The 23,931-nt window shown below is 47.2% G+C and overlaps 1 protein-coding gene across 2 annotated transcripts; it reads left to right on the top strand.

The window, feature by feature from the left end:
* Positions 1-566: 566 nt before the first annotated feature.
* On the top strand, positions 567-23,507 carry smoc2 (SPARC related modular calcium binding 2). Of its 2 annotated transcripts, none has more exons than XM_071519626.1 (13): positions 567-1,154; positions 6,916-7,078; positions 9,407-9,513; positions 9,809-9,908; positions 11,318-11,362; positions 13,752-13,802; positions 14,561-14,635; positions 16,319-16,505; positions 17,671-17,753; positions 21,679-21,778; positions 22,065-22,312; positions 22,613-22,650; positions 22,886-23,507. In XM_071519626.1, exons 1-13 carry the CDS (start codon positions 1,080-1,082, stop codon positions 22,907-22,909), a joined length of 1,296 nt encoding a protein of 431 aa, XP_071375727.1. In that variant the 5' UTR covers positions 567-1,079; the 3' UTR covers positions 22,910-23,507. The 2 variants fall into 2 exon arrangements, with proteins under 2 accessions (XP_071375727.1, XP_071375726.1); XM_071519625.1 differs by having other exon boundaries at positions 13,719-13,802.
* Positions 23,508-23,931: the final 424 nt, after the last annotated feature.

The raw sequence follows: 23,931 nt of genomic DNA, 5'->3' as shown, positions 1-23,931 counted from the left end.
TTAACCAATTAGGTCAGATCATCTATGTTCCCTCTTCTGGTGAATTCATGCCCCTATAAGGCTAAGTACATCACATGCCTTCTGTGGGGCATTAGGATCTCAGAACTGTCTAACTTATTTTTCTATTCTCTTATATTCTAAGAGGTTATAGTGAGCAGAGAGAGAATGCAAATCCAAGAGCACAAACTGAACGAGTCTTAAACGAAATATAAGAAAATGATCTTTTTATTGACACCACATTTATGTGTATTGAATGTTCATGAGTAAATCGTTTTTAAATATGGTGTAGGTGTAACGTTCGTGTAAACTGTGTGTGTGTGTGCGTGTGCGTGCGCGCGTGTCGAGAAAGGGAGAGTTGAGCTTTATGCGAGTCTGTGCGCAGACTGGCCGGACTGCGTTTCATCCCTTGCTCTCTGTCTAACCCTCCCAGCACACAGTAGCCTGTCTGATCTCTCTCCCTCTCTCCCTCTCTCTCTTTGCCAATCGAATCTCATAACAAGGCACTCGGAAAAAAAGGATTACTTGTTGTGGTTTGAAGCAGAGGGGGGAGAAGAAAAAACGGGGGGGAAGAAAGAAAAGAATACCTGACGTGTTTGCCTCAGCTACCAGCAGCAGACGGAGTCCTTCAGAACGTATTCCTACCTTATACCTGCCTACCTACCTACACCGGCAAGGAACTGCCTGCATCCGATAAGGGATCTAGTCCACAAACTACACGGAGAGGGAGGGGGTGTGGAGAAAAGAAGTCGAATTGGAGAGAGAGGGAGAGAAAGGGAGAAGAGACACTGAGGGAGGGGAAAAGGTCAGGGACACAGGGGGGTTTATCGTACTGCCAGAAATAAGGAGAGTGTCTACACAAACGGTTTGGCAGACCAAACCAAGCAGACGGAGTGAAATAAACCAGCACCCCCTTCTCCACCACTGATAGTTTGTCGGAAGGAATACTTTGGATTTTTTTTAAACTTTTTTGTTTTACTTATATCAGAGGCAGCTTGTGTGTTTTGGTGAAGTCCAGACAACACGGTGTGAATTTTGGACCGTGCGTAATTTGGAGAGTTTATTGCCCAAGCCGCGTCAGGATGCGCGTCTGTCCGCTGCTGGTCCTCCTCTGTCTCTTGTGCGCCGGACGCGCTCAAAAGTTCTCCGCTCTCACGGTAGGAATGGCCACATTAACTCCCACAATACTCGTTATCCAGAACCATAGCTAAAGGATTTATCTAAACGGTGTAAAGTCAAGGATTTGCCTGTGCCTTCCATGCGTAATAGCTTATATATACAGTATGTAATGGATAAGCCAAGAGGAACCTTGAGAAATTCAGCTTTTCACCACATACATGTGTAATTCAATTCCTCTAAAAGATTTATTGAGGTTTTTTTTGGACTCCATATATCAGTTCGTCAAATTTACCTTCTTCATTTTTTTGTATTTCTTGTGAAGTTTTCCTCGGTTTACTGTGCATTTTAACAGCATTATGGCCCACCTGTTTACATTGTAGATGTGATTTTTTTTTTGTCTCTTAAAAAGTCCTCTAAAAAGAGAGGTTGTATCTGTTTGGTTATTTTTCACGTCTTGGGGAATCTCAGGCTCAATTTCAGATGGAATTTAAAACTCAATGGGTTGTATATTAAAGAAGTTTGTTTTGGAAACCCGGGTCTCTGTGTTCTCCCTGGGCTGTGTAAACGCTCCGTGCCGGTGTGCAGGATCCTTGAGTGTGTGTGTGAGATGGCAGGGCTGCTGGTTATCTTTGCTGGCTCGTCTGTGTGCGGCTGATGGGCCTGTTAGCAGCCTGATCTGCTTCCAGTGCCGACCTGCCTGCCAGCTCACCGGCTCGCCTGCCTCTCTCTCTCTCTCTCCTGCTCCCTCTCGCTGTGCCAGTGGCCCAGAGGTCCAAGTATGCAGCCGTGGGTTGCATCCAACAGCTTTGATGACAATGCAGTACTCTTTAGGGACCACACTGCCAGTGTCAGCAGGTCCGTTGTCCCAAAGCACATGGCATTGTTTACAGGAGCGGAGCACAAAGGCCGGTGCCAGCAGCAGGGAAGTGCATCATGTTCGCCCATGCATAGGAGAGAAGGAAGTGTATCTTTATTTTATGGCTGCGATCAAGTGCATGTATGGTGCTAAGGGAGGAGTGATAGACAGTACTAGAGAGCGGAATGCGCACTGTCAGAGGCTTGCCCCCTTGATTTAGAGCTTGATGTGACAGCCGCCGCCCCCAGCACCGTTATTTATGGGCCGTGTGAAGATGCCTTAATATCCAATTGGAAACAAATGGCCATGAGTTGTTAACCTGGGGGTGAGGGGTCACAGATCCTCTCTCCCTGTCGGCACTAAGGATTGTGGAATGTGGGAGGAAGCGTTGCATTGTGCAGGCGCACCTCTGCTTGCATTCTCACTGCGATGCACACACACACACACACACACACACTCTGATACAAGTAGAGATAAATGAGTGTTCCTTCGTTGAGGCGTCCTTGGGCATGACATGGGTGGGGATATCCACTCAGCAGTGTGGGCATGACGCAGCACCCACCATGCTCTGGATATTATGACTGTAGCCATGAGAGTTCTACTGTATTTCATTTGGTAACTGGGTCTGCGCCCCGCTTCCCCACTGCGGTTCATTAGGCCTTCTTTATTGAGATAGCACATGGAGCGCTGGATTTATACTTGTAAGAGACTTTTTGACTGATTAACGGTTTATTGTTTGAATGACACAGGAGAGCACGGGTTATGGTTGGTTTCAACAAACTGTCTCCATGTGATGTTTTGTGCATAGTTGAGGTTGAACAGGCAATTGAAAATGTGGGAAATCTGCCCAGGTTATTCATGAGGCAGAAGTTTTCCATGGTTTATGGAAGTCTGAAATAGTGTGTAAAAAGATGAAGACACATAGAACAACGGCTGCCTCTTGTTCAAACCTGTACAAAAAGCACTTTAGTATAACATATGGCCTCTATTGCCCCCTGTTTCATAAAATTGTGCACCTGCACAAAGAGACTTTTTTTTTTATCCTCACATGACTATCGGTGGCCTTTCACACCACCTCTCTTTCTTTTTAACATCTTTCACAGCAATTAAACGCCTTTGCCTTTGATTGAGTTAATAGCCTGGTTAAAGGCTGTCACTTTCTTCCCTTTCCACCATGCTGGAAACTAATGATCCCCTCTGCATCCCAGCGTCCACGCAGGAAACTCCCGCCAAGGCCATTTAACACGTTTGCCACGGCTCTCAGCTGGGGCCCCCATTGACCCTTCAAGGCCGTGGTGTGAGGGGCCTCTCGGGGCGCTGGAAGAGGGGGCCTCCCAGCCCAGAAGGCCCTTATCGGCCTACAATGTGCTCTCCGCTGGAGGCTCGCCTCCTCAGCACTCCATTCAGTCCCACAATGCTGCGGAGCCAGGGGGAGGTAATAGGATTTGATTTGTATGCTGGTTGGTCTTGAAAAAAAAAAAACCCTCCTCTCCCTTACACTCCGCCTGTCTCCCCCTCGCTCGCCTGTCTCTTGTTCTATTGCCAACCTCTTATTGTATTATTTCAGCAGATGCAAAAAGCTTCTTCCGAGAGAGATCACGCAAAGGGGAAAAAAAAGAAAGAATAAAAAGAAAGAGAGCGAAATAAAGAGAAGGCAAACCAGACAGACAGAGAGAGAAAGAGGGAGCTGGGCCATTGAAAGAGGGCATAAAAAGGATTTGAGCCATAAATGGATTTAAGCCACAATATGTGTTCTGTCTTGCATATGGGTCTTCTTGTATGAAAAAGCGGTAAATCAGGGTGGAAGCTCGCGCTGGATGTAGCCGAGGCGGAGGCCATCCATCACTCTCCTGCCTCTGCCGCAGTGCATGATGGCGGTGCCGGCCCGAAAGAGCTTGGAATGAGACATCAGGGGAGTGTCAGGCCTCTGCCTCAGCCTCGCCCATCCATCACCACAGCCCAAACACTCACACACAGATCTGCAGTAGGACAGCTAACTACCATTAGCAGCACGCAGGAGGAAGAGGTCCTCAACACGCCATTAGTCTCTGAAGCCTCCTTCCTCTCTCTGGCTTTCACATCTTATTCGTTCTCCCGCTTCACTGTGGCCAACTGTGAAATAAACACTTGGGCTCATAGAGAATCTGGGTGGCTGATTTCATGGGTGGCTGATTTCATGGCTATAGCTGTGTTTTCGACGCTGGGTTCTTGGCGCTGCACTGTGAACTAGCAGGCACTTGGCGGTCCGCTGTGTGGTGTACAGTGGACATCTAGCGGGATGCTGGGCCGCTGAATGACTCTGTTTGGGTTGTCAGTCTGTTGGCTGGCAGGGACCGATGGCGATAATGGCGGTGTGGTGTGAGCGCTCGGGTGGCTGGTGTGGGTTGCGGCGAGGCACGGCGGCCTACCACCAAGCACGGCTGGACACACTTCAGCATTATCTGGAGCTGTTATTTGGCCTCGCGGAAACCTTTTTTTTTTTTTTTCTGACCGGTCCGTCACGCCTGCTGGACTTTATGTGATGGGGTGAGCTGTGAGAGACAGGGTGGAGGGTGAGAGGAGGTCAGCGCTGCAGAGGGATGTCCTAACTGGTGTGTGTGTGTGTGTGTGTGTGTGGGGGGGGGTGTCAGAGGCTTCTCTAAGCTTTATCGACGGGAGGCTGTCAGTCAGAAGCAGCAGAAGCAGCGATGCAGACAATCCAAGAAACTCAGAGACACTAACAAGGAGGGGAGGGGAGGGGGGGGGGGGTTGTTAGAGCCCCAGTATACACAGACATGGGCAATGAAATAAGCATCTTTTATTCACATGTTGATATTCAGAAATTCTTCAATAGATGCTCATGTGTTAGTCAGAAAAATGAAGTAGAGGTCTTACTCTCCTGATTCACGTCTGGGAGGATGAGGGCCAGCCTGCCTGGACAGTGCTGTGACTCACAGGCCTGTGAAATCTTCAGGAGTGTGAAGATTAGTTTTTTCTATCATTCACCGTCACTTCCGTCCTTCCCAGCCCAGACACATATTTCCGACAAAAGAACGACACCACATCACTTTGTAAAAGGCAGCCGGGGGAAAAAGGGCTCGTAAAAAAAATTTAGTTTTTGAAAAAATTTCATTCAAACGGCTCGTCTTCCCCCCCCCTCCCTCGCGGCTCCTCTTCCGATGTGTTCCAACGGGCCTCTCCTCCTCTCTGGTTCCTCCTGGGGAAGATTTATGAGCGGGGCTTGACAGACCCCCCCCCCCCCCGGCCCAGGGCAATGCCGCCTCCCCAGCCAACCCCTGTTCCAGGTGCGGCCCTGCAGCTCGTCTGAACGCAGGGGGTCGCTACCAATCCTCATCCCTCACTTCATTTGTAAGATGTCAGACGCAGCTAATTTTTTTTATTGGTGATCATCCCACCCTCTTCATGGATGATGTGTCTTTTTTTTCTCTCTCTCTATGCTGCCTTGCCCTGTCATTTGATAACTTTTAAGCAAGGGCTTTGATTCTCTGCTTTGTGCTTTAGATTGATTAGTGTGTGTGAGAGAGAGAGAGAGAGAGAGAGAGAGAGAGAGAGAGAGAGAGAGAGAGAGAGAGAGAGAGAAAGAGAGAGAGAGAGAGAGAGAGAGTCTATCAGTTTGTCTGTCTGGCTGTACATAGTTGACAGAGAGGGCATTCACATGAAGTTTGGGTGTGCGTGCATCCACTGAAAACTGAACAAAAAAGTTCCAAAACAAAAGAGCAAACTGAATGAAAAAAATTACAGTGTTTCATGCATGCAAATATTTTCATTTGTAAAACACAAAAAAAGAGTTAAGGAGAAGACAGTTCAGTACAGACAGGTATTTACTCTCGGATATAAGTGAAAACACCACCTGCATCGAGGGCATGGGCATGGAGTTTGTTTTTTTCCATTCCACCCGAGTCATTATTCCAGAGAAACGAATGAATCACGCAAACATTATGAAAACTCGCCGCTCACACTGTAGCAACAACAAAGCTCCCTGACATCTAGTTTATTCAGCCACTCGCTCATTCACTGTCTTTTCATTCATTGTAGCAGTCACAGCTTGTTGGCCCCCCCGCTTTTGTGTGGCCCGGTGAGGGGGTTTCATACCGCGGTGGCAGATACAATGGTGGCATTGACACAGGTGATCCGATGCGTTCAGCCGGGAGTCAGCGTCCTTGTTTCTCTTTTCATGGCTGAGTAAAACATCCTCAGGAGCGATTCCAGGTGAATACCTGCGCAGGTGTTGGCACGGACAAAAGGAGAGAGGAAGCGTCACTCAAAGTCTTCTCCGAGCCCCTCGGGCCCCGCCCTCCGCCGGGACAAGACGCGGCACGGCGGCCGCCTGACGAGCTGACAGCGGCTCCCAAGGGGCCTGTAATGGCGCTGTCTCATCTGGGCGTCAGCGCTCTCTCTAATGTATTTAATGGGAGGATGTTCCACTTGTTCTTGAGGAAACTAGGTTCTTATAGCTATACCAGGAGACAGGTGCGTAGAAGAGGATACCAGGAAGCTGGCAGAACATACCAAGAGACTCCCGCACACTGTCTATACTTGCAATTAAAAATTTTTATTGAATAATACCAACGTTTCGGTTCTGAAACCTACATGCTGAAGTTCACAAAAAACTAAAGTTCTAAGGTTCATATACACTCTGCTTGTTTTTAAACCTTCGATAAAGGTTCTGGCAATTACTGCATGGCTTTGGCAATGGACAGCTGTCCTGTGCCTGACTTTTTGCCATAGCAGCCAGTGTTTAAAAAAAGGCAGTCGCCTCTACATGAGCTCCAATCCCACCCTGTATTTAGACTTCATAAATCCCTCCAGAATCACACCTGCTGTTGGGGAGATTAAACTGTTTTGGCGCAGAGCTCATTGATTCGTGGAAGTGGTTGGTTGAGCGTGCGCTAACTGTTTTCCCCCCTGCTCTCCCTATGGTTTGTCTTTTCTCACTTTTGCAGTTTCTGCGGGTGGATCAGGATAAGGAGTGCAACATGGAATGCAGCGGAGGAGCTCGGAAGCCCCTGTGCGCCTCCGACGGCAGGACCTTCACGTCGCGCTGCGAGTTCCTCCGAGCCAAGTGCCGCGACCCCCAGCTGGAGGTCATCCGAGGGCCATGCAAAGGTCAGGTCATGAGTCACGCTTCAGCGCCGCCCGGCACTCTCAAATGCGCCGAGGGGGTCACGGCAGAAACTTCTGGGTTAAATTCATTTCGGCATAATTGATTCTTTGAGCGGCGGGAGGACGACCGGGGTTGACACAGTCAGGCCCATGGAGCGGGGTGGGGGTGGAGGGCTGCTGCCTGGCTGGATTCATAATCCCACACCATACGTACTGATCAAAGAAGTGTACATTCATTTTGTAAACATTCAGTTATTTCATTTTATTTTCAGTTTAAATTGTTTTTGTCTGAGAAATATTATGACTTCCCAATTTAATGCTTTAGATCGACAGACATAGTTTACTTTTCCTCTTATTTCCATCCAAGCACAAAGCAGAGCCATGTGGGCCAGCAACTTCCTCATTGATTAGAAATGGGGGCTTAGGCCCTCTGATGAAATCAAATGAATTATGCAGAGGCAGGGGCATTTGAATGAAATATCTTGACAAGAATTAATGGGCTTGATTTCCACCATCTATCACATAAGCGCGCTGGCCGAGAAGCCCGCGCCTATGTGCCCAATGGAGGACTGGAGATGAAAAGCATTAAGAGGAAGGAGAGCCAGTAAGGTCAGGTGGCTCACAGACTCCCTCATTGTTGCTTGGCGCTGGAAGGAAGAGCCCATACACCCCAACACTGCACCCCCCCCTCCCCTATCCCCCCCTATCCCTCCCACCTCCGCCCCACTCACTAACTCTATACCGCTACTTCATCGCTCTACAGACTGGGGACAATGCCCCATTCTTACACATTACAATATTAGATCACCAATGGGAGGGAGGGTGAGCGAGAGGGTTCGCCGAAAAAGAAGTCTCATATGATGGAAAAACATTCCACGATTTTATGCCCGTACTGGGTCTCTATGGCAACGTCTTTAAGCGGGACATCTGGATGTGGCGGACAGAGCCGGGAGAGAGAATGGAGGATTCCAGCTAGGAAGCTGAAAGGGACGAGAGTCCATGAAAGTCGTATTGTATGCGTCAATAACGTCGGGTCTTTAAGAGTCTGCCCCCCCTCCCCTCCCCTTCTTCTGTTTCTGGACGGCCGGGGTGAAAGACACAGAGTGTGACTTCTGCAGCAGCAGCCGAGTCAGCAGCCGAAATAAACCAGAGGGAGCTGGGCTGGCCGAAAAGCACAGAGATGGGTTTGTGTTTAAGGATGGTGAGACTGGCACCACATTTGTTTTCTATCACTGGGCTCAGATGATTCAAGTGTCCTGTCATTTTTTCCAGTCGGCTTTTTGGTCGGAGCCCCCTGGAGAAGGACGCTGGTTTCGGGTTTTTCCACTGGAGCTAACTTTAGCGCTCCTCAGCTCCCTGTTTTCCTCCATCCGGAACATCCAGCATCTTGCCCCCTCTCCACGCCAGTGACAATGACACACACACACACACATACATCCACACCAGACTGAGAGAAACCAGTGCACATTCCCCTCCCTGAGTCTAATGGACAATCTACCGTGGGCCATGCCAGCGACATGGAGCCTCCTGACCAGACTGGCGACCGTTTTTAAACTTAGCATGAGTCATTGTTTTAATTTGATTTGGGCCTGCCAGCCAGACGGGCACTACGTGGCAGCTAATGTGTCACGCAAAGTTACCATCAACTGTCCCTTCGCCGCCCACCGCCTCCTGAGAGTTTGCACAGCTGCTCCGGTTGGCCAGGTGAGACGAAGCAGCTCCGGAAAAGGGAAGATGATCCACGGCTCTGACAGGGAGATGTGAAAGGGCCCGGGGTGCGCGGAGGTGAAAAGTGCCTGACCCACTTTTATGTCTACAAATACTTAGAGGACAGCTTGGACTGAACTGAAGAGACTGAGGTTTAGGAAGAGAGAGAGAGAGAGAGAGAGAGAGAGAGCGAGACAGACAGAGAGGTTTGGGGAGGGTCAGGTTTTTCCTGTGCATCAGCCCTTTTCTTGGGTGACTGGAATGTTCTCCAGGAGAAGCGCGCGCTGCCTAGCTCAGTAATGGCTTTACCACTTGGCCGTTGGGCCGCACGGTGCAGGCTTGCCTGATTTGCTCCTAATAAGACCGGGGGTGTTGGTTCTATTCCCAGCCACACAAGCATCTGCCACTTCCGAAACGTCCTGAACCGTTTCCCCTCTGTCTCCCTCGTTCCCTGCCTTTTTCACTCATTTTTCATCATCTCAGAGATTTGACGTCTCTCCCACTTACTTTGAACATTTTCTGTTTTGTTTTGAGTTGTGCAACATAAGAGAATAGTTGAGTTGTGGGTTGAATCGTGAGTTTCTGTGATGTGTAGTGATTCTGATGATTTGTGGTCCTCCTCAGATACATCCAGATGTGTAGCGGAGAAGAAGTACACAGAGCAGCAGGCCAAGAAGCTCTTCCCTCAGGTCTTTGTGCCTGTATGCAACCCTGATGGCACATATAGCGAGGTAACAAAGCAACTCAACATCACTGACACTCTTTCTGTTTTGAATTTGACTGGTATTTACATGCACGTCAAGGGCTAGGAAAAGACTAATGCTGGTACACTAGAAACTCCATTCAGAAAGCTTATTTGTATCAACAAATGGTGTATCCATGGATTTCCAATTGTGCATGATTCACATATTTCTTCTCTTTCTGTATATGACATTAATTTTTTTTTTACATTGTACCTCCACATTTCATTCATACGTGGGCTATACCTTGTTTGGTCTGTGCTGAACTTGGCTGTGTCCCTCACAGGTTCAGTGCCACAGCTACACTGGATACTGTTGGTGTGTCACACCCAATGGCCGACCTATCAGTGGTTCAGCAGTGGCCAATAAAAAGCCTCGATGCCAAGGTAGGCACAACCCCATCAACCTGGCTTATAATGGGTATTGGGCAGCATGGCTGTCAATAATCTATCCAGCTTATTACCTACATCTTCAATATTATATATGTATGTGAACTAATGTCAGTGGTGATAGTTGTCCCATTTTAGAAAAATGATTGGTAAGTTTAGAGCCCAGGGTGTCTATTATAACACATATATACAGGGATGTAATGGAGGGTTAACCCACCTAAACTCAGTTTGCCCTCCTGTCTGTCCACCTTTTTGGACTGATATAAATCTTGATGATGTAAATTCATAGCATCCATCATAGTAAGGTCTTAAGGAAAAAACTAAGCAGCAATGAATAATTTTAAGGAAATGTCATTTATTTTGGTTTATATTGGTGGTTGCTTGCTATATGATGACTGTGCACATTATATTCAGGCCAGTGCACTCATACATATTATAATGAGGCTGACATGTGATATGTAATATGTTGTAATATGTTGAAGTGTACTACAATGTGTCTACTGTAATTTTGTGGAGCAATGATGATCAAGCAAATTCAACAGTCAAACATCTGACATTCCATTGTTTGTGGGAGGTGCGGCGTAATCCGCTGTCCTGTGGGAAAGTGGTCAGCGAGTGGACCGAAGGCCTCAGAGTCTGAGGGCCACCCGAGGACTGTGCGTTGCTCAAGGCATGGGGCTGTGGTGTAAATAAGCCCAGTAGAAAATCCCTGCTGCGGAGTTGAGCAACAAAGTTAAACTGTAAGGAATGTGAGCGCTCTTGGAGGACAGCGTCTGCCAAACAATCAAATAACCAATGCCACATGTCCTCCCTGTGTATCTCTGTGGGACTGACTGGGAAGCTGTTGCTATCTCAATTGTGAGAAAGCAACAGAAGTAGCAGTATTAGCAGTAGTAGTAGTAGTGGTACTGTAACTACTGCAACTGTAGCAGTTTATATGGAAGCTAAAAATGACATAAACATGCAGCTCCATGCACGTGCAAGGTGTTAGTGAGTGGAGCCACTGTACATACATGAATAACAATTGATAATAAAAATACAGAAAAGTGGATGTATTTCCACCATGGTTCTCTTGTGTGCTGCGCTTGGTGGCTAATCATTCGTGTCACAAAATGAGGTCAAATGCTAAGAGTATTTCAGACGCCAAATTATGTAATCTTTTCTAATTAACAAGGATAATGTTAATCTGAGTGTGGGGCGGAGATTGAGTGATTGACTGAGTGTATTTGACAAATTTAAATTAATAACACATGTACAGTTCTTGGGACAGAGGATACACATGAATTAAATTAAAATGGATGTCAGGATAACACAATAAGATTTACGCTCAAGAGTTTATTTCCGTTGTGGTCCTTTGGGGAAATTTCCATTAATTCAAACTTCAATTCAAAAACATCTCTTTTCAGGATCAAAACAAGAGAGGGCTAGCACAAGAGAACCGGGAAAAGCAGGTGAGAACTCAACTCAAGAAAAATGAATTCTCTTTTATGTGCCTTTGTGCGTTTCTGTGTATGTGTGTGAATGCGTGCACGTGTGTGTGTGTGTGTGTGTGTGTGTGTGTGTGTGTGTGTAAATGTATCTCGGCATGCATGCACAAGTGTGTGTGCATTCGCATTTGTATGTCTGTGTTTGCTTGCACCTGTGGTGGTGAATGCGTATGATGTGCAGGGTGGGTCGCCTGTTAAGGCTTGCCTCTCCAATATTTTGTCAATTGAGAGAGTGTGAGGCGCCTGAGGGCCGATATAAAAAGCAGCCTGTTACTGAGTAACGAGTCCAAGGAGCGAGGCTGCGGTGAGCTTTAATACAGTGCCTATAACCGCCTTTTGTCTTTACCAGGCAGCACAACAGCCAGAGCGGAGAAACACCGATTTATCATCTTTCTCTAACATAATCTCTCATTTTCACCAAGCTCCTCTTTCAGCAAGTGTCATCAGATACAAGGAAATGTTCACAATTTCTCTCTCTCTCTCCCTCTCTCTCTCTCTCGTTCTCTCTTTCTCTCTCTCTCTCACACAGATACACACACAAACACTTTGTCTCTCTCTCATCAATGACTTCCCTCTTCCAGCTATAGAACCACTAAGTTCTGCTCAGGCTCCGGTCCAGATACTGTATATCTCACCCTCATCTTTCAGAGCCGATCTGTTTCACTGATGGGATTTGACTGCTTCGAAGGGGAAAGTGTAATTTGGGCGGTTTCCGATTGATTCCTTATGTGTGTGAGTGCGTGCGTATGAGTTCATGTGTGTGGGCGTGCGTGTGGGCGGGTATGTGTGTGTGTGTGTGTGTGTGTGTGTGAGAGCGGGAGAGAGAGAGAGAGTATGTGTATGCATCCACTTGTGTTTGTCATTTGGGTTATTCCTGTCAGTGTGACATTTATGTCTGCGCCTCCCTCTCTGTTAACAGTCTTGGGTATAGCGTCTGTCTGAGCCCGGCCAACTCATTACACATAGATCAACTGGGAATGCAAATTTTGTGTCCAAAGAGAGAGGGGAGGAGGGAGGGAGGGCGAGGGGAGGTGGAGGGTGGGGGGGAGGGTGTTGTGGTTCAATCTGAACTGCTTGGATAAACAGGGTGGTGAAAAGCAGAATAAACTGTAGATTTGCGGCGCACTGGAAATAGCAGTGATTGCATCAATATTTTGATTCAGCAGAAGCCCATCAGTACCCAGGCATTCCTTGGTGGCCGTCTCAACGCTTTTATCATCGGGACAATGGCGAGCTATCAAACACCAAACGGAGTACCATGCACCCATTTTTGGTGTCAGACCTGATGAATTCATTCATTGGAATCGTTCGCAACTGACGACTGACAAACAGCAGTAAAACTAATACTGTTTGACCACAAATGGCACAGGGGGTTTCCTGGCAGATGCTAAAAGAGGTGTTACAGTCATGTAAAAGGCCACAAAGTAAAGATAGGTCATTAGTGGTTTATCGTAAATCCAAATCATAAATGCACTCTCTAAATGGCATTTCCATCCATAAGTGAGCTGAGTAATAACATGCCTTCCTCGGTCGGTCATAGCGAGTGTATGTATTTTTATCCGCCGAGCAGGCTTGGGGAGATGAGTGCCTGGCATCGCAAACATGTATTAAATGTAAAGTCTTTGGTTTTTTGCGACGGAGAATTCATTGTAAAGAAAAAGAACGCGGCCCGGGACGAGGCTTAATCCTTGTTTGGGGAACCACCCATTAGGGGCTGCAGCGATGCCCTGACTCATTACCAGAGCTTTACTTTGAGCAGAATGTGTGACCCGCACTGAGGTTAACCACACCTACAGCCGTGGTTTTACACCAGGCAGCCCAAACCCTCCATCCCTCTCTCCCTCAGACCACAAATCAAACAAACAAACAGAGAGCAAACAAACATTAAGCTCCATCCACCCACTGTTAATTGGTTCAGCTCAGACTTGGATATCGCATTCTTCTCCCCTCTTGTATGCCTCCTGTCTCTCCTGTCCTCACACAGCGACCGTAACCCCATGTGCAGGCGACGGAAGGATGGAGGGGAACAGAGAAGAACAACAATCCTCTCTTCTTTCATTTTAACTGACTTCAATTTGTCCTCCATAGCATCTTAAGTGAACTCTTCCTTGTTGCCTGAAGTGAAGCTATGGGAATACATGACCACTATACTTCTGGTGTTCCTCCCCTCTTTTCTTACTCTGCCTCAACCTACCTCTCTTCCTCTGTCTTTCTCCCTCTCTTTCTCTGTCTGTCTCTCCCTCTATCCCTCTTGGCCGGGCAATGTGCAAATCTCACATAGTTAAGTATTCTCAAATCTAGCTTACTCTTGTAATTGTAGTCTCCTTGCAAATATTCTCCATTCTAAATGCAGATGAGTCCGCCGGCCTAGTGGTGGAACCACAGCCCGCTGCAGATGAAGAAGGTGAGCCTTTCTCCATCAGATTGTGAATAAAAATGTTTGATACTGCGTTGAAGACACCAGTGATTGGGTGCACTGGCTCAAAAATACCATCAAAAGGGAAAAGGAGCCTGCACACCAGCCAGTTGGGGCATCAAGCCTCAAACAAAGGACATTAAGAAGCTGAGATAGTAAAAAAATATATATTTTGATATGAAAAGTGAAAAATGAAAAATGAATACAAAGAAAAACCTAAACAAACGTCTGAGTCCATCAAGCCATCATCAGCTTTTTCTTTACTATCTCACTTATCCAAGAGGCTGTTATAGGTATCTACATTTTAACTGTGAGTGCTGTTTAACATATCATACACAGGAATGTTACCCAACTTTTTATTAGAGGTTAGGCACCTTTTATGGCTGATATAAATCTTTATGTTGTAAATTCCTAGTATACATCATAGTATAGTATCAAAGCAATGTAAGTTATATGAGGATAGGGTCTTTTAAAGTGGGGAGAGCATAAATTATTGAAAATAAATAGATTTTTTTATATATTGGTGATTGCTTTATGATGGTCACAGACTGGAAGTCATAGTTCACCCACCTCTTTATTTGCCACCGCATCACTAATCACAGATATCGCTCACAGTGCGCTTTCCACATCCTCCCAGGCAGTATGAGACACGGTAACAGTCAAGTTACAGTCTGTGTGTTTTGGAACCGCTGGTCGAATGTGTTTTCGATTGAAACTAATAAAACTGTCTCGGTGATTTCTTTCAGACATCATTTCCCAGTACCCCACTCTGTGGACGGAGCAGGTCCGCAGCCGGCAGAACAACAGAACCAGAGCACCATGTGAGTTTCAAAGAACACTTTTGCTTTAATGATGGCGATTGGGTATTTGCTAACCTCAACCGAAAGCACACTCTGTCTTTTTCCTACTTGTGTGAGCAATCATGGTTTGAGGCTGTTCCTGTCTTTTAAGGACAGATGGTGGGTTGTGAAACCAATACATCTTGGTGTTGGAGTGCGTCAGGCTTTGAGGATCTGCTTCTCTCTGTGGTTCTCCACTTTGCAGCATAGCTGTAATTATCAGCACATGGCACAAACACAGCATCTCCTATTCTTCTGGCTGGTCCTCCATGCGTTCCCCTTACACACACACACATTGATCTCATTGCACGGATCAATTGCCTCTTTACTCTTTGGGGAAAAATATCGCATACACCATAAAACAATGCTATTTTGAGGCCAGCGTACAAATGAGAACGCTGTGTGTTTTGTGTGTGTGAATCCCATTATCATAATTTACAACCAATAAAAAAGCCTGAAAAGACGCAGCGGTGATGGTTTTGATTACCCATGTGCTCATGTAGTGGGGTGAAAAAAAAAGCACCCTCCCCAACAAAGAGGGCGCATACGGAGGAACTGGAGCGAAGAGAGTCGGTCGGGGGAAAGCGGGGAGGCATTTCATTCGGGCTCTTTTGTGTGGCCAGAGATCTCTAATGAAAATAAACAAAGAAAAGGGATATCCATAATCCCGCAGTTGCTTCCGAGCCTGGAGGGTAGCAGGCGAAGTAGAGGGAGGGCTTGGGTGATGAAAGCCCTCGTGGCCAGAAGAGGCTCTGCTCCCGTCCTGGCCTGGCGGAGGAGGTTAATGCTCAAATCTCTGTGGCGGAGGAGGACGCTGCTGCACAAAGAGGTCTGATTAGATCCTGCTGAGGCTCTCCAAAAAACCCCCGTCGCTCTCCCGTATGCACAATGCTGTTCTCTGTACATATGGATAAAGGGAGGGATCATGCAGCATTGCATTTTTCCCTGGGAACTTTGAATATGTAAACACATAGATTCCTGGTGCTTTGCAGTGCCCCGAGGTAGTGTGTTTGGGTGAGTGTGTGTGTGTGTGTGTGTGTGTAGAGAGAAAGGTAAAGGCCCGACTGACCACTGTTCCCCCTTTGTCTTGTCTGTCTCTCTCTCTGTCACACACATCAACAGAGGGCAGTCGGGTGTCCAAATATTTACTTAACTTGTGGCATAGGGAGCTGCGCTTAGTCATTAGCCCGTTAATGTCCGTAAACAGTGCCACGGGGGGCTGATAAAGCAGTCTACACACACTGTCTCCAAGCACTCATCCTCACATCCCTTCGTCTTCTCTAAGCGCCGAGCCCCAACCTCCTCCTCCTCCTCATCCTCCTCATCCTCCTCCTCCTCCTCTTCCTCCTCCTCAGGGTTTTTGCTGTGACGGTTAGAGCGGGTATTATGGAATAGCAGTGGGAAGTATTTCACTTTCAAGAGAAACAAATTCAAGCATGTGTTTTCTAAATCCAAAATGTGGTAGCCAGATCTAGTCAGGGGTGAATCCAATTCTTCACTTTAAACAAACCCTCTTGTTCGCCGAGTGTGGGTGTGTGTGTATTCGTCGAGTCACGCAAGCCAGACCACCTAAGTGAATGCTATCTGTGCTGGGCTGGCCTTTGCGGGGTGTGTGCGTGTGTGTGTGTCCATCCTCGCCTCCTGACCTCTGACCCCTTCCCCCAGCCTCATCGTGCGACCAGGAGCAGCAGTCTGCCCAGGAGGAGGCGAGGCAGCACAAGAACGAGGCGGTGTTTGTGCCCGACTGCGCCCACGGAGGGCTGTACAAGCCGGTGCAGTGCCACCCCTCCACCGGATACTGCTGGTGCGTGCTGGTGGACACCGGCCGGCCCATACCCGGCACCTCCACCAGGTAGGAGAGACTCACACCGATCCAAAACTCACCAACACCATACATTACCTCTACAGTGCAAATTGGGGGTATTTGTTGTACTTTCCGGTGATTTTCTAAACTTTCCGGCCTAAAACAGCAGAGTGGCCTAAGGGTTAGAGAGGCCATCGTTCATTTAGTGACCCAGGTTCAAGCCCTGTGTTGGAAAACATTTGCCCTACTCAAGTGTCCTTGAGCAAGACACTGAATGACTGAACCAGCTCCAGGGCGGCTGTTCTATATTCCATCCTGACCTATGACCTCTTTGGAGCGGGGCAAGTGAAAAGACACTCAATAAAGTATTACCTTAGCTTATTATTATTTGCAAATACTTTCCCCCCCAGGTCTGGACACAGCGTACAGGCTATCATGTAAACTCTCCAGAAGATTAAGCAATTGATTGTATTTATTTTTTAAATCTGACACAAACAAGCAGTCAGGCATTTCCATGGCTGATGAGGCAGCATGACTCAGTGGGATGGTGAGTGGCGGGTCAAAGGTCAGTCCGGCTGGCAGAGTGGGGGCATTTGTGTGCGGGTATGCTTTTATTGAACAGCGAGGCCGGGTATCAGATTAACAAGGCTCCAGGCAGTGCGCCAGACAGCGCATTAGCACACATATGTGAGCGTGGATTTTCCCCCCTCTCTTCCCTTGTCCCGGGCCAGCTTTTGGCCCAGTCGCACAGCAGCAATCGGGGCTCCGCCGGCTCTCCAAGAGAGGCCATGAAAGCTTCCTTGTGTCCCACGCTCCCTGTCTGCCTGTCTGCCTACTTTCCCCTCTTTCTCTTCTCTCTCTTGTATCATTATGTGCTCTCTCTCTCTCTCTCTCTCTCTCTCTCTCTCTCTCTCTCTCTCTCTCTCGCTCTGTCTCTCTCTCTGTTTCTCTCTCTCTCTCTCCCTCTCCCCCTCTCTCTGTCCTCATACCAGCCCCAGCTCCCTCCCCTCTTTCTGGACCTGTTTTACAGCCTCTCATTTGCCACAGAAAATTATTTGAATCCATGAGATTTAGCTGTATGGGGGTAATTGGAAACATGGGATTCCTCTCTGATTCCACAATGAGAACAGTTTTTAGTTACAAACACTGCCTATCACCCATTTTTGTTGTGAGTGAACTGGTATTTACTCACACAGCGTGTTCTCTGACACAGATACGAACAGCCAAAGTGTGATGGCAATGCCAGAGCCCACCCCACAAAACCTAAGGACCATTATCGGAGCAGACATCTCCAAGGTAAGTCTCCCCAAAGACTTGGCTGCGTCTCTGTTTTCCCTCTCTATTCAGAACACATGGTGAAGTTCTTCAGCAGCCGGCCTCCAACTGCAGCCTCTGATTCCGCAGTTGTGATAACAGTGTGTGTGTGTGTGTTTGTTGGTATCATTAGCACCGTTGGTCCAGGAAATAATTGATAAAGGCTTGAGGCTTTCCAGATACTGCCCCTCACTGGCCAGTGAGTGAGGAGACAGAGACGGATCAGGCAGGGGGTATAATCTCTGGCTGACATGGGGAGATGGAAGATAGTGGGGTGATAGGGACGGAGGAGAAACAGCATGGGGGAGAGGTGGAGATAATGATGGATAATAGGATGCCAGGGACAGGTAGTGATAGATGGATTGACATGTGTAGATAGCTAAACAGAGGGGGGGAGGGGGGGGAGCTTAGTTACAGGTGGGATTGACTGTTTGTTGTAAGGGGGACACCGGTTTGTAAAGATTTGCTGCTTCAAATAGTTACAGAAATTGCAGAATCAAAATGTCAATGACAGCCTTGTAATGTTGAAATATCCGAGTGGGATTTGCAGCAACAGGGTGTGAGAGGGACACCGCTTGAGATGGATGAACGGGTCACAGGTCACGCAAGTCCAAAGCAGATTTAGAGAAACAATAATGCAAAACTGCCTAATCTCACGATCAGGTTTAACAGGCCGCTTTCAGTAAAGCCGGCTGGCACGGATCTCACAATTAGGAAGGCTGTTGTGTGAGTCCAGCTCTCTTAAAGCACACTCTTCCAGGAGATGGCCGATCAAAGCGAATCGAGTTAAACGCTCTCATCATAAAACAAACGATAGGCAAAGAGGGATAGCCTTATTGCTTTCAGGTGCTGTATACAACAGAATCAAGGTTTGAAGCTGAAAGGTGCTTGGCAAGTTTGCTGTCTTTAGCTGTGTTTTTTTTTTTTTTTTTGGCGGTTTGGTAAACATGTTAATAATCCAGCAGCATGTGAACAGAGCTCCCACTGTTCCCATCCCATCCACAACTGTTTATGTAACAGCGAGCCGGGCCAGGACTCTGCTTCTCTGCTCGCAGGTGCTGGATTTAGCAGAGCCGGTCCAGAGAGCAGCAGTGTGGCACTGTGTTGCCGCTGAGGCAGTGAGGACACTTGGACAGTGTATATCAAACAGCGGGACAGACAGTCACAGATGAATGCTCCTAACACCAACAAATCTTAGTCATCTTTGCCTTACCAGCGGCTTCGACATTGTATATTGAGCCTAAGATATTGAGCGCGAATGATTACAGTGTGTAGCTGCCGGCAGAGAGCGTGAGGAGGTGGTGATGGAGTGAAAAAACAGCCACAACGATCCCAGGAGAGCGACCTCAAGCCCAACCAAACACCTCCTAAACACACAGTGGTAGGATAGAAAAAAAAGTATACTTATTCAATCACGCAGGCCCTCCCCCCAATACACACACACACACACACAGACACACAGACTCCAATCTAAACCTGTCAGAGAGACCTGTACCCTATCAGCCCGCTCTCCCATTCTAAAATATGCTGGGACAGAGAGTCCGAAAAAACGCAGCATCTTGTTTTTCTTTATGAGCTATTGCGTCAATGGCTGTAAACCCCGTTAGTGTGTAAACCTGGGATAATTACAAATGTTGCCTTCACATCGCGGCAGCCCGCTTGCTGTTGAAGCGCTGGTGTTGAGAGGTTTATGGGGCGAGATGCGAGAAGGGAGCCACTTGCACTGAAAGGGGCGAGAGGGGAAAAGCGGCGCGTTTTGGCTGGCTTCCTCCCCGAGAACGGCACCATGGGATCGCAGCGGGGCAGGCATCGGGAGCTGCGGCTGTGAGTGCTGACAGCGCTCTGACCCATGTGGCTCCATAGAATAACACTGCCTTCTTATTGACACTAACACGTACACACGCACATGCAAACATGCACTCACTGGCCGACTATTTACAGTACACAGACGGCAGATATACGAGAGCGTAATGAATGGTGGTGGCAGATCTTAGCTTTTCAACAAGAAAAAATCAAATCATTTGTGGTTCTCATGGACAGCAGCTCAACTTTACCTTCTCTGATTTGACCACATCTGTCAAAGTCTGGCATTACATAATTATAATCATTAAGGAATAAGGCAGCAGCCATTTACTGCTTTTAGCCTGCGACTGAACGGAAAATGGCCAGACTCAATTTCCTTTGAATGACAGCAGGAACATTTGTGTCCTGCCCCTCAGCTAAATGTTGTCCAGACGGACAGACGTTAATCAGTCCCGCCCACACAAAAACCCTCCGCTGCCAGGAGGAAGGGACCAGAGCCTCACCTGATGGCTTCTCATTTGAATGGACTGGAGGCTCATTCAGATTCCTGCAGCACTACAGAGAGGACATTTACTCTGCATGAAAAACACTAAGTCTCAACTGCGTACCAAAAATCTCTCTTCAGCCAGTAGCCAGATAAAAACACTTTGCCTTCTGAAGGTGCAATTGTGTGAGCGTCTAGACTAATACAGCAAAAGAGGCCCCGCAAGGCACCAGCGTAGCCATTAACAGGTGGGTCAGATATTTTATTGGGCCCGGGCCAGGGAGGGCCTACTAAAACTTAAATGCAAGTCTCCTCAGCCAGAGCAGAGCATGTAAAGGAGCGTGTGTAACAGTTTGGACATGTGAGTCTCGCGACCCTTGGCTCGGCACAGGCTGATAAAGCCCTGCGCTACTTGGGAAAAGGTGGAACGGAGGCTGGGCGCTGGGTGTTTACCCCAATGCTGGTCGCCACCTGTTAGAGAGGGGCAAAGCATGCTATTATCTCCAGCTCTGGAGAATCTGGCCCCGCAGGCCTGGGCCATAAAAAGAGCAGCAAACCCTGGAGAATTTCTCCTCCACAGGCGGAGTTGCAGGGGGACGACTGACTGTGAGAAAGCAGAGGAGAGCTGGGAGAGGAATCCAGGAATCTCTCGGGCCTCTGTAGCCTTCAGCTCTTCCAGAACAACCTTGGCCCCCTCACTCTTAAAACTATATGGCCTAACACACAATTACTATCATTAGGGTCATTCCGCTTCAGTTGTCCCTCATGCTTGTTTTTTTTTGTTTTTTTTCCCCCCAACGTTCTGCATGTGACACTCGCTATTAGAGGTGCTTCTCTGTTGGTTTTGGTATTAAATGACAGATGTTACCATATACAGTTGTATCAGCATTTCATTGAAATGTGTCGAAATTTCAAATAATTGTGTCGAAATGTGTTGACATTTCAGAACCCACCACGCACTGAAGATCAGGTGAAGATGTGTCTGTCAGGCTCTAGGCGCCCACTGTCTACGTGTAACACTGTGGGATCGAATCTGACTCGTGTCACCGCTTCTCTTTCTCCAATCTCGCCTGTCTCGCTCCACTGCACACTATTAAATCACAAAAGCCTTGAAAATAATCCGAAAAAAAAAAAGGTGTGTCTGTCAGAACTGAGGCTTGGTCCACTCGATGTCTCAGGTGATGTCTTAGGCTTTAGGGCCCCTTGTCCATACAGTAACTCCTTCAGTGCCTGCAGCTGTCAAAACCTTGACACTCCGTCTGGGGGCCTCTGGGATGATTGGCAGGTATCCTCTTCCTTTTCCAGATGAGGGGAGGTCTGACACTTTATGAAAGGGAGTAAAAGACAACTGTGACAGTCTCGTTTGGTTTTATTTTCTCCTCCGCCGTCTTTATGTGCTACTCACGTTAAAACTACACTGCCTGTTATTTGACGTCCCTCCCCAGACATTTATTGGGCCACCTATGACGGCAGCATTCCACGTTGCTGTAATGCTGTTGACTGGAAAGGGGGGCGGGGTATCATTTTTTCCATGTTTGAGTTTGCTGACATATATATTTACTTCCATATCAACCCCCATAACGCACGCACTCTTTCAGCTATCTGTGTTTTACTTTCCAGGCTGTCCTGGGGCAAAGAAAACGGAGTTCTTGACGAGCGTGCTTGACGCGCTGTCGACAGACATGGTGCACGCTGTCACAGATCCAGCATCCGCCGGCAGGTATGGCGCTTGGTTCAGTTTTCGATCACTGACGCAGATCAGCGGCGTCTAATCATGTGCCGTGCAGGCCCAAAAGTATGCAGGTTTTCATCCCAACCAAACACTGCAGTAGCTGATTTCACTGATTAGATCCTGGTTGGAATGAAAACCTGCATAATCTTGGGCTTCCATGACACACGATTGGACACCGCTGACAGATTATGGATAGATGGACAAATGGATGGAGGGGTAGATGACCATCTGACAGACTGACTGATGGACCGACTGACTGATCCCTGTCATTCAGGATGGCTGAGCCGGACCCCAGCCACACCCTGGAGGAGCGGGTGGTCCACTGGTACTTCAGTCAGCTGGACAAGAACTCCAGCGGCGACATTGGCAAGAAGGAGATCAAGCCCTTCAAACGCTTCCTGCGCAAGAAGTCCAAGCCGAAGAAGTGCGTGAAGAAGTTTGTGGAGTACTGCGACATCAGCAACGACAAAGCGCTGTCCCTGCAGGAGCTGATGGGCTGCCTGGGGGTGACCAAGGAAGAAGGTGAGCTGGACAACACTCTTCCCTATGTCTGAAAGCATTGTCCCACGCCGAACGAGCCTTCAAACTTACACTGTAAACGTTTGCAGTGTCCACTTGTGGACAGAAAAGTGGATGGGTAAGATGTAATCAATATGGCAAAAGTTCCAGGCAGACAGTCAGAGGGTAAATTGGAACTAGTGCATTATGATTTTCACCAATCAAATTCTCTACTTTTTGAAGGCGGTCTTATAGTTTGAGCTTACCTGTAGAATGTCTACATAATATGCTTGTTGAGGTTCATGTCACTTCTCTGTTCCACAGGGGCCAAGACAGGAGAAGGCACAACTTCCAGTAAACAGGTAAGTAAACATCCCCCCATCTCACCCACCCACATTGGACATTAATAGTCATATGAGAGGTCAATGGCACAGCTATAGTTATCAGTCTGACTGTCATGTGAATTTATCTCTGTTATCATGAACTGCGGCATGCAATATACAGGCATTGAAAACCAGTGAAAATCAGTAACAAAAACAACTGCAATCAAACAGTAACACGCTTAAAATAGATGCCAATTTCATTCCCTCTTCTCAGAATCCGTCAAAGAAGCAAGGCTAAGCCAACAACTGAGATTTCCCCTCCCCCCTTTGGAGATTCTGCCCTCACCAATCGGCAATAATGGAAACCATAGTATTTGCACTTTGTACTTTAAGAAAAAAAAATGTAAATTCACTTTGTAGAGATAAGGTATTTAAACAGACTGCTGAATCTGTGAATGATGTAGTTAGCTTTTTATGTCCTGACAAACAAAATTATTTAACACATACAATGTATGTGTCCTTTGTGTGTCTAAAAAGTATACTTTTCAGTTGTACAAGTTTTCATGTGTGATGTTGCATTTTGTGCCCCTCCCCCCGATGTTCCTCTCATTGTTGTTGATGTTAATGCAGATGTATGGATAGTTCGCTACACAGCTACAATAACTTAGATCATACCATTTCTCATGTACTGACCTATAGCATCTCTTCCTGAGCTTTGTACAGCAGTTTGCAAGAATGTTTTAAACATACATCATAAAAAAGTCCTACTTGTTCACATGTATTCATGTTTATTAGAAATAAAGAACTCTTTTATACATCTTTGTGCTCTGTGGGTCTGCCGGTCTTAATGTGTCTAAGAAGGTTAAATAGGTCAGCGACAGCCCTTAGTTTCTCTCTAATCCAATTAGTCCTCTATGATGTTTGCCTTCTCGCTATATAAACCTTGTAATGTTTTTGCCGTTTTGTGTTTTCTTGCTGTGTCTTTAATAAAACACCTTGTTGACACAGTCTTTAGGAGCCAAGTATTAGTCATACATAGCAAAGGTTGTGTATCATCCCATTTTCAGACAGCTTGCCAATTCCCCCAAGGCAACGTTTTGGAATTGGAAAACGGTTGGTACTTATTTCTGTTCTCTTCACAGATTTCATAGCCCAAGTAGACTGAAGACAGATAAATGGACCAGTCTAGTATGTGTATAGCATGTTTGTGTGTTAAAGCAAGTCATATGAGCCTGTGTGTGTGAACATGTATATGTGTATGTGTACGTATACTTACATGTAGACAGTAAATGTGCATGTCTAAGTATCGATGAAGTTTGA

The sequence above is a fragment of the Centroberyx affinis genome, unplaced genomic scaffold (genome assembly GCF_046629955.1).
Source record: "Centroberyx affinis isolate AG114_WGS23_722 - 3 ecotype Tasmania unplaced genomic scaffold, CSIRO-AGI_Caff_v1 ptg000718l_1, whole genome shotgun sequence".
Taxonomy (NCBI): Eukaryota; Metazoa; Chordata; class Actinopteri; order Beryciformes; family Berycidae; genus Centroberyx; species Centroberyx affinis.
Note: the sequence above shows the minus strand (reverse complement) of the source record. Positions and strands in the feature narration are given on the sequence as shown.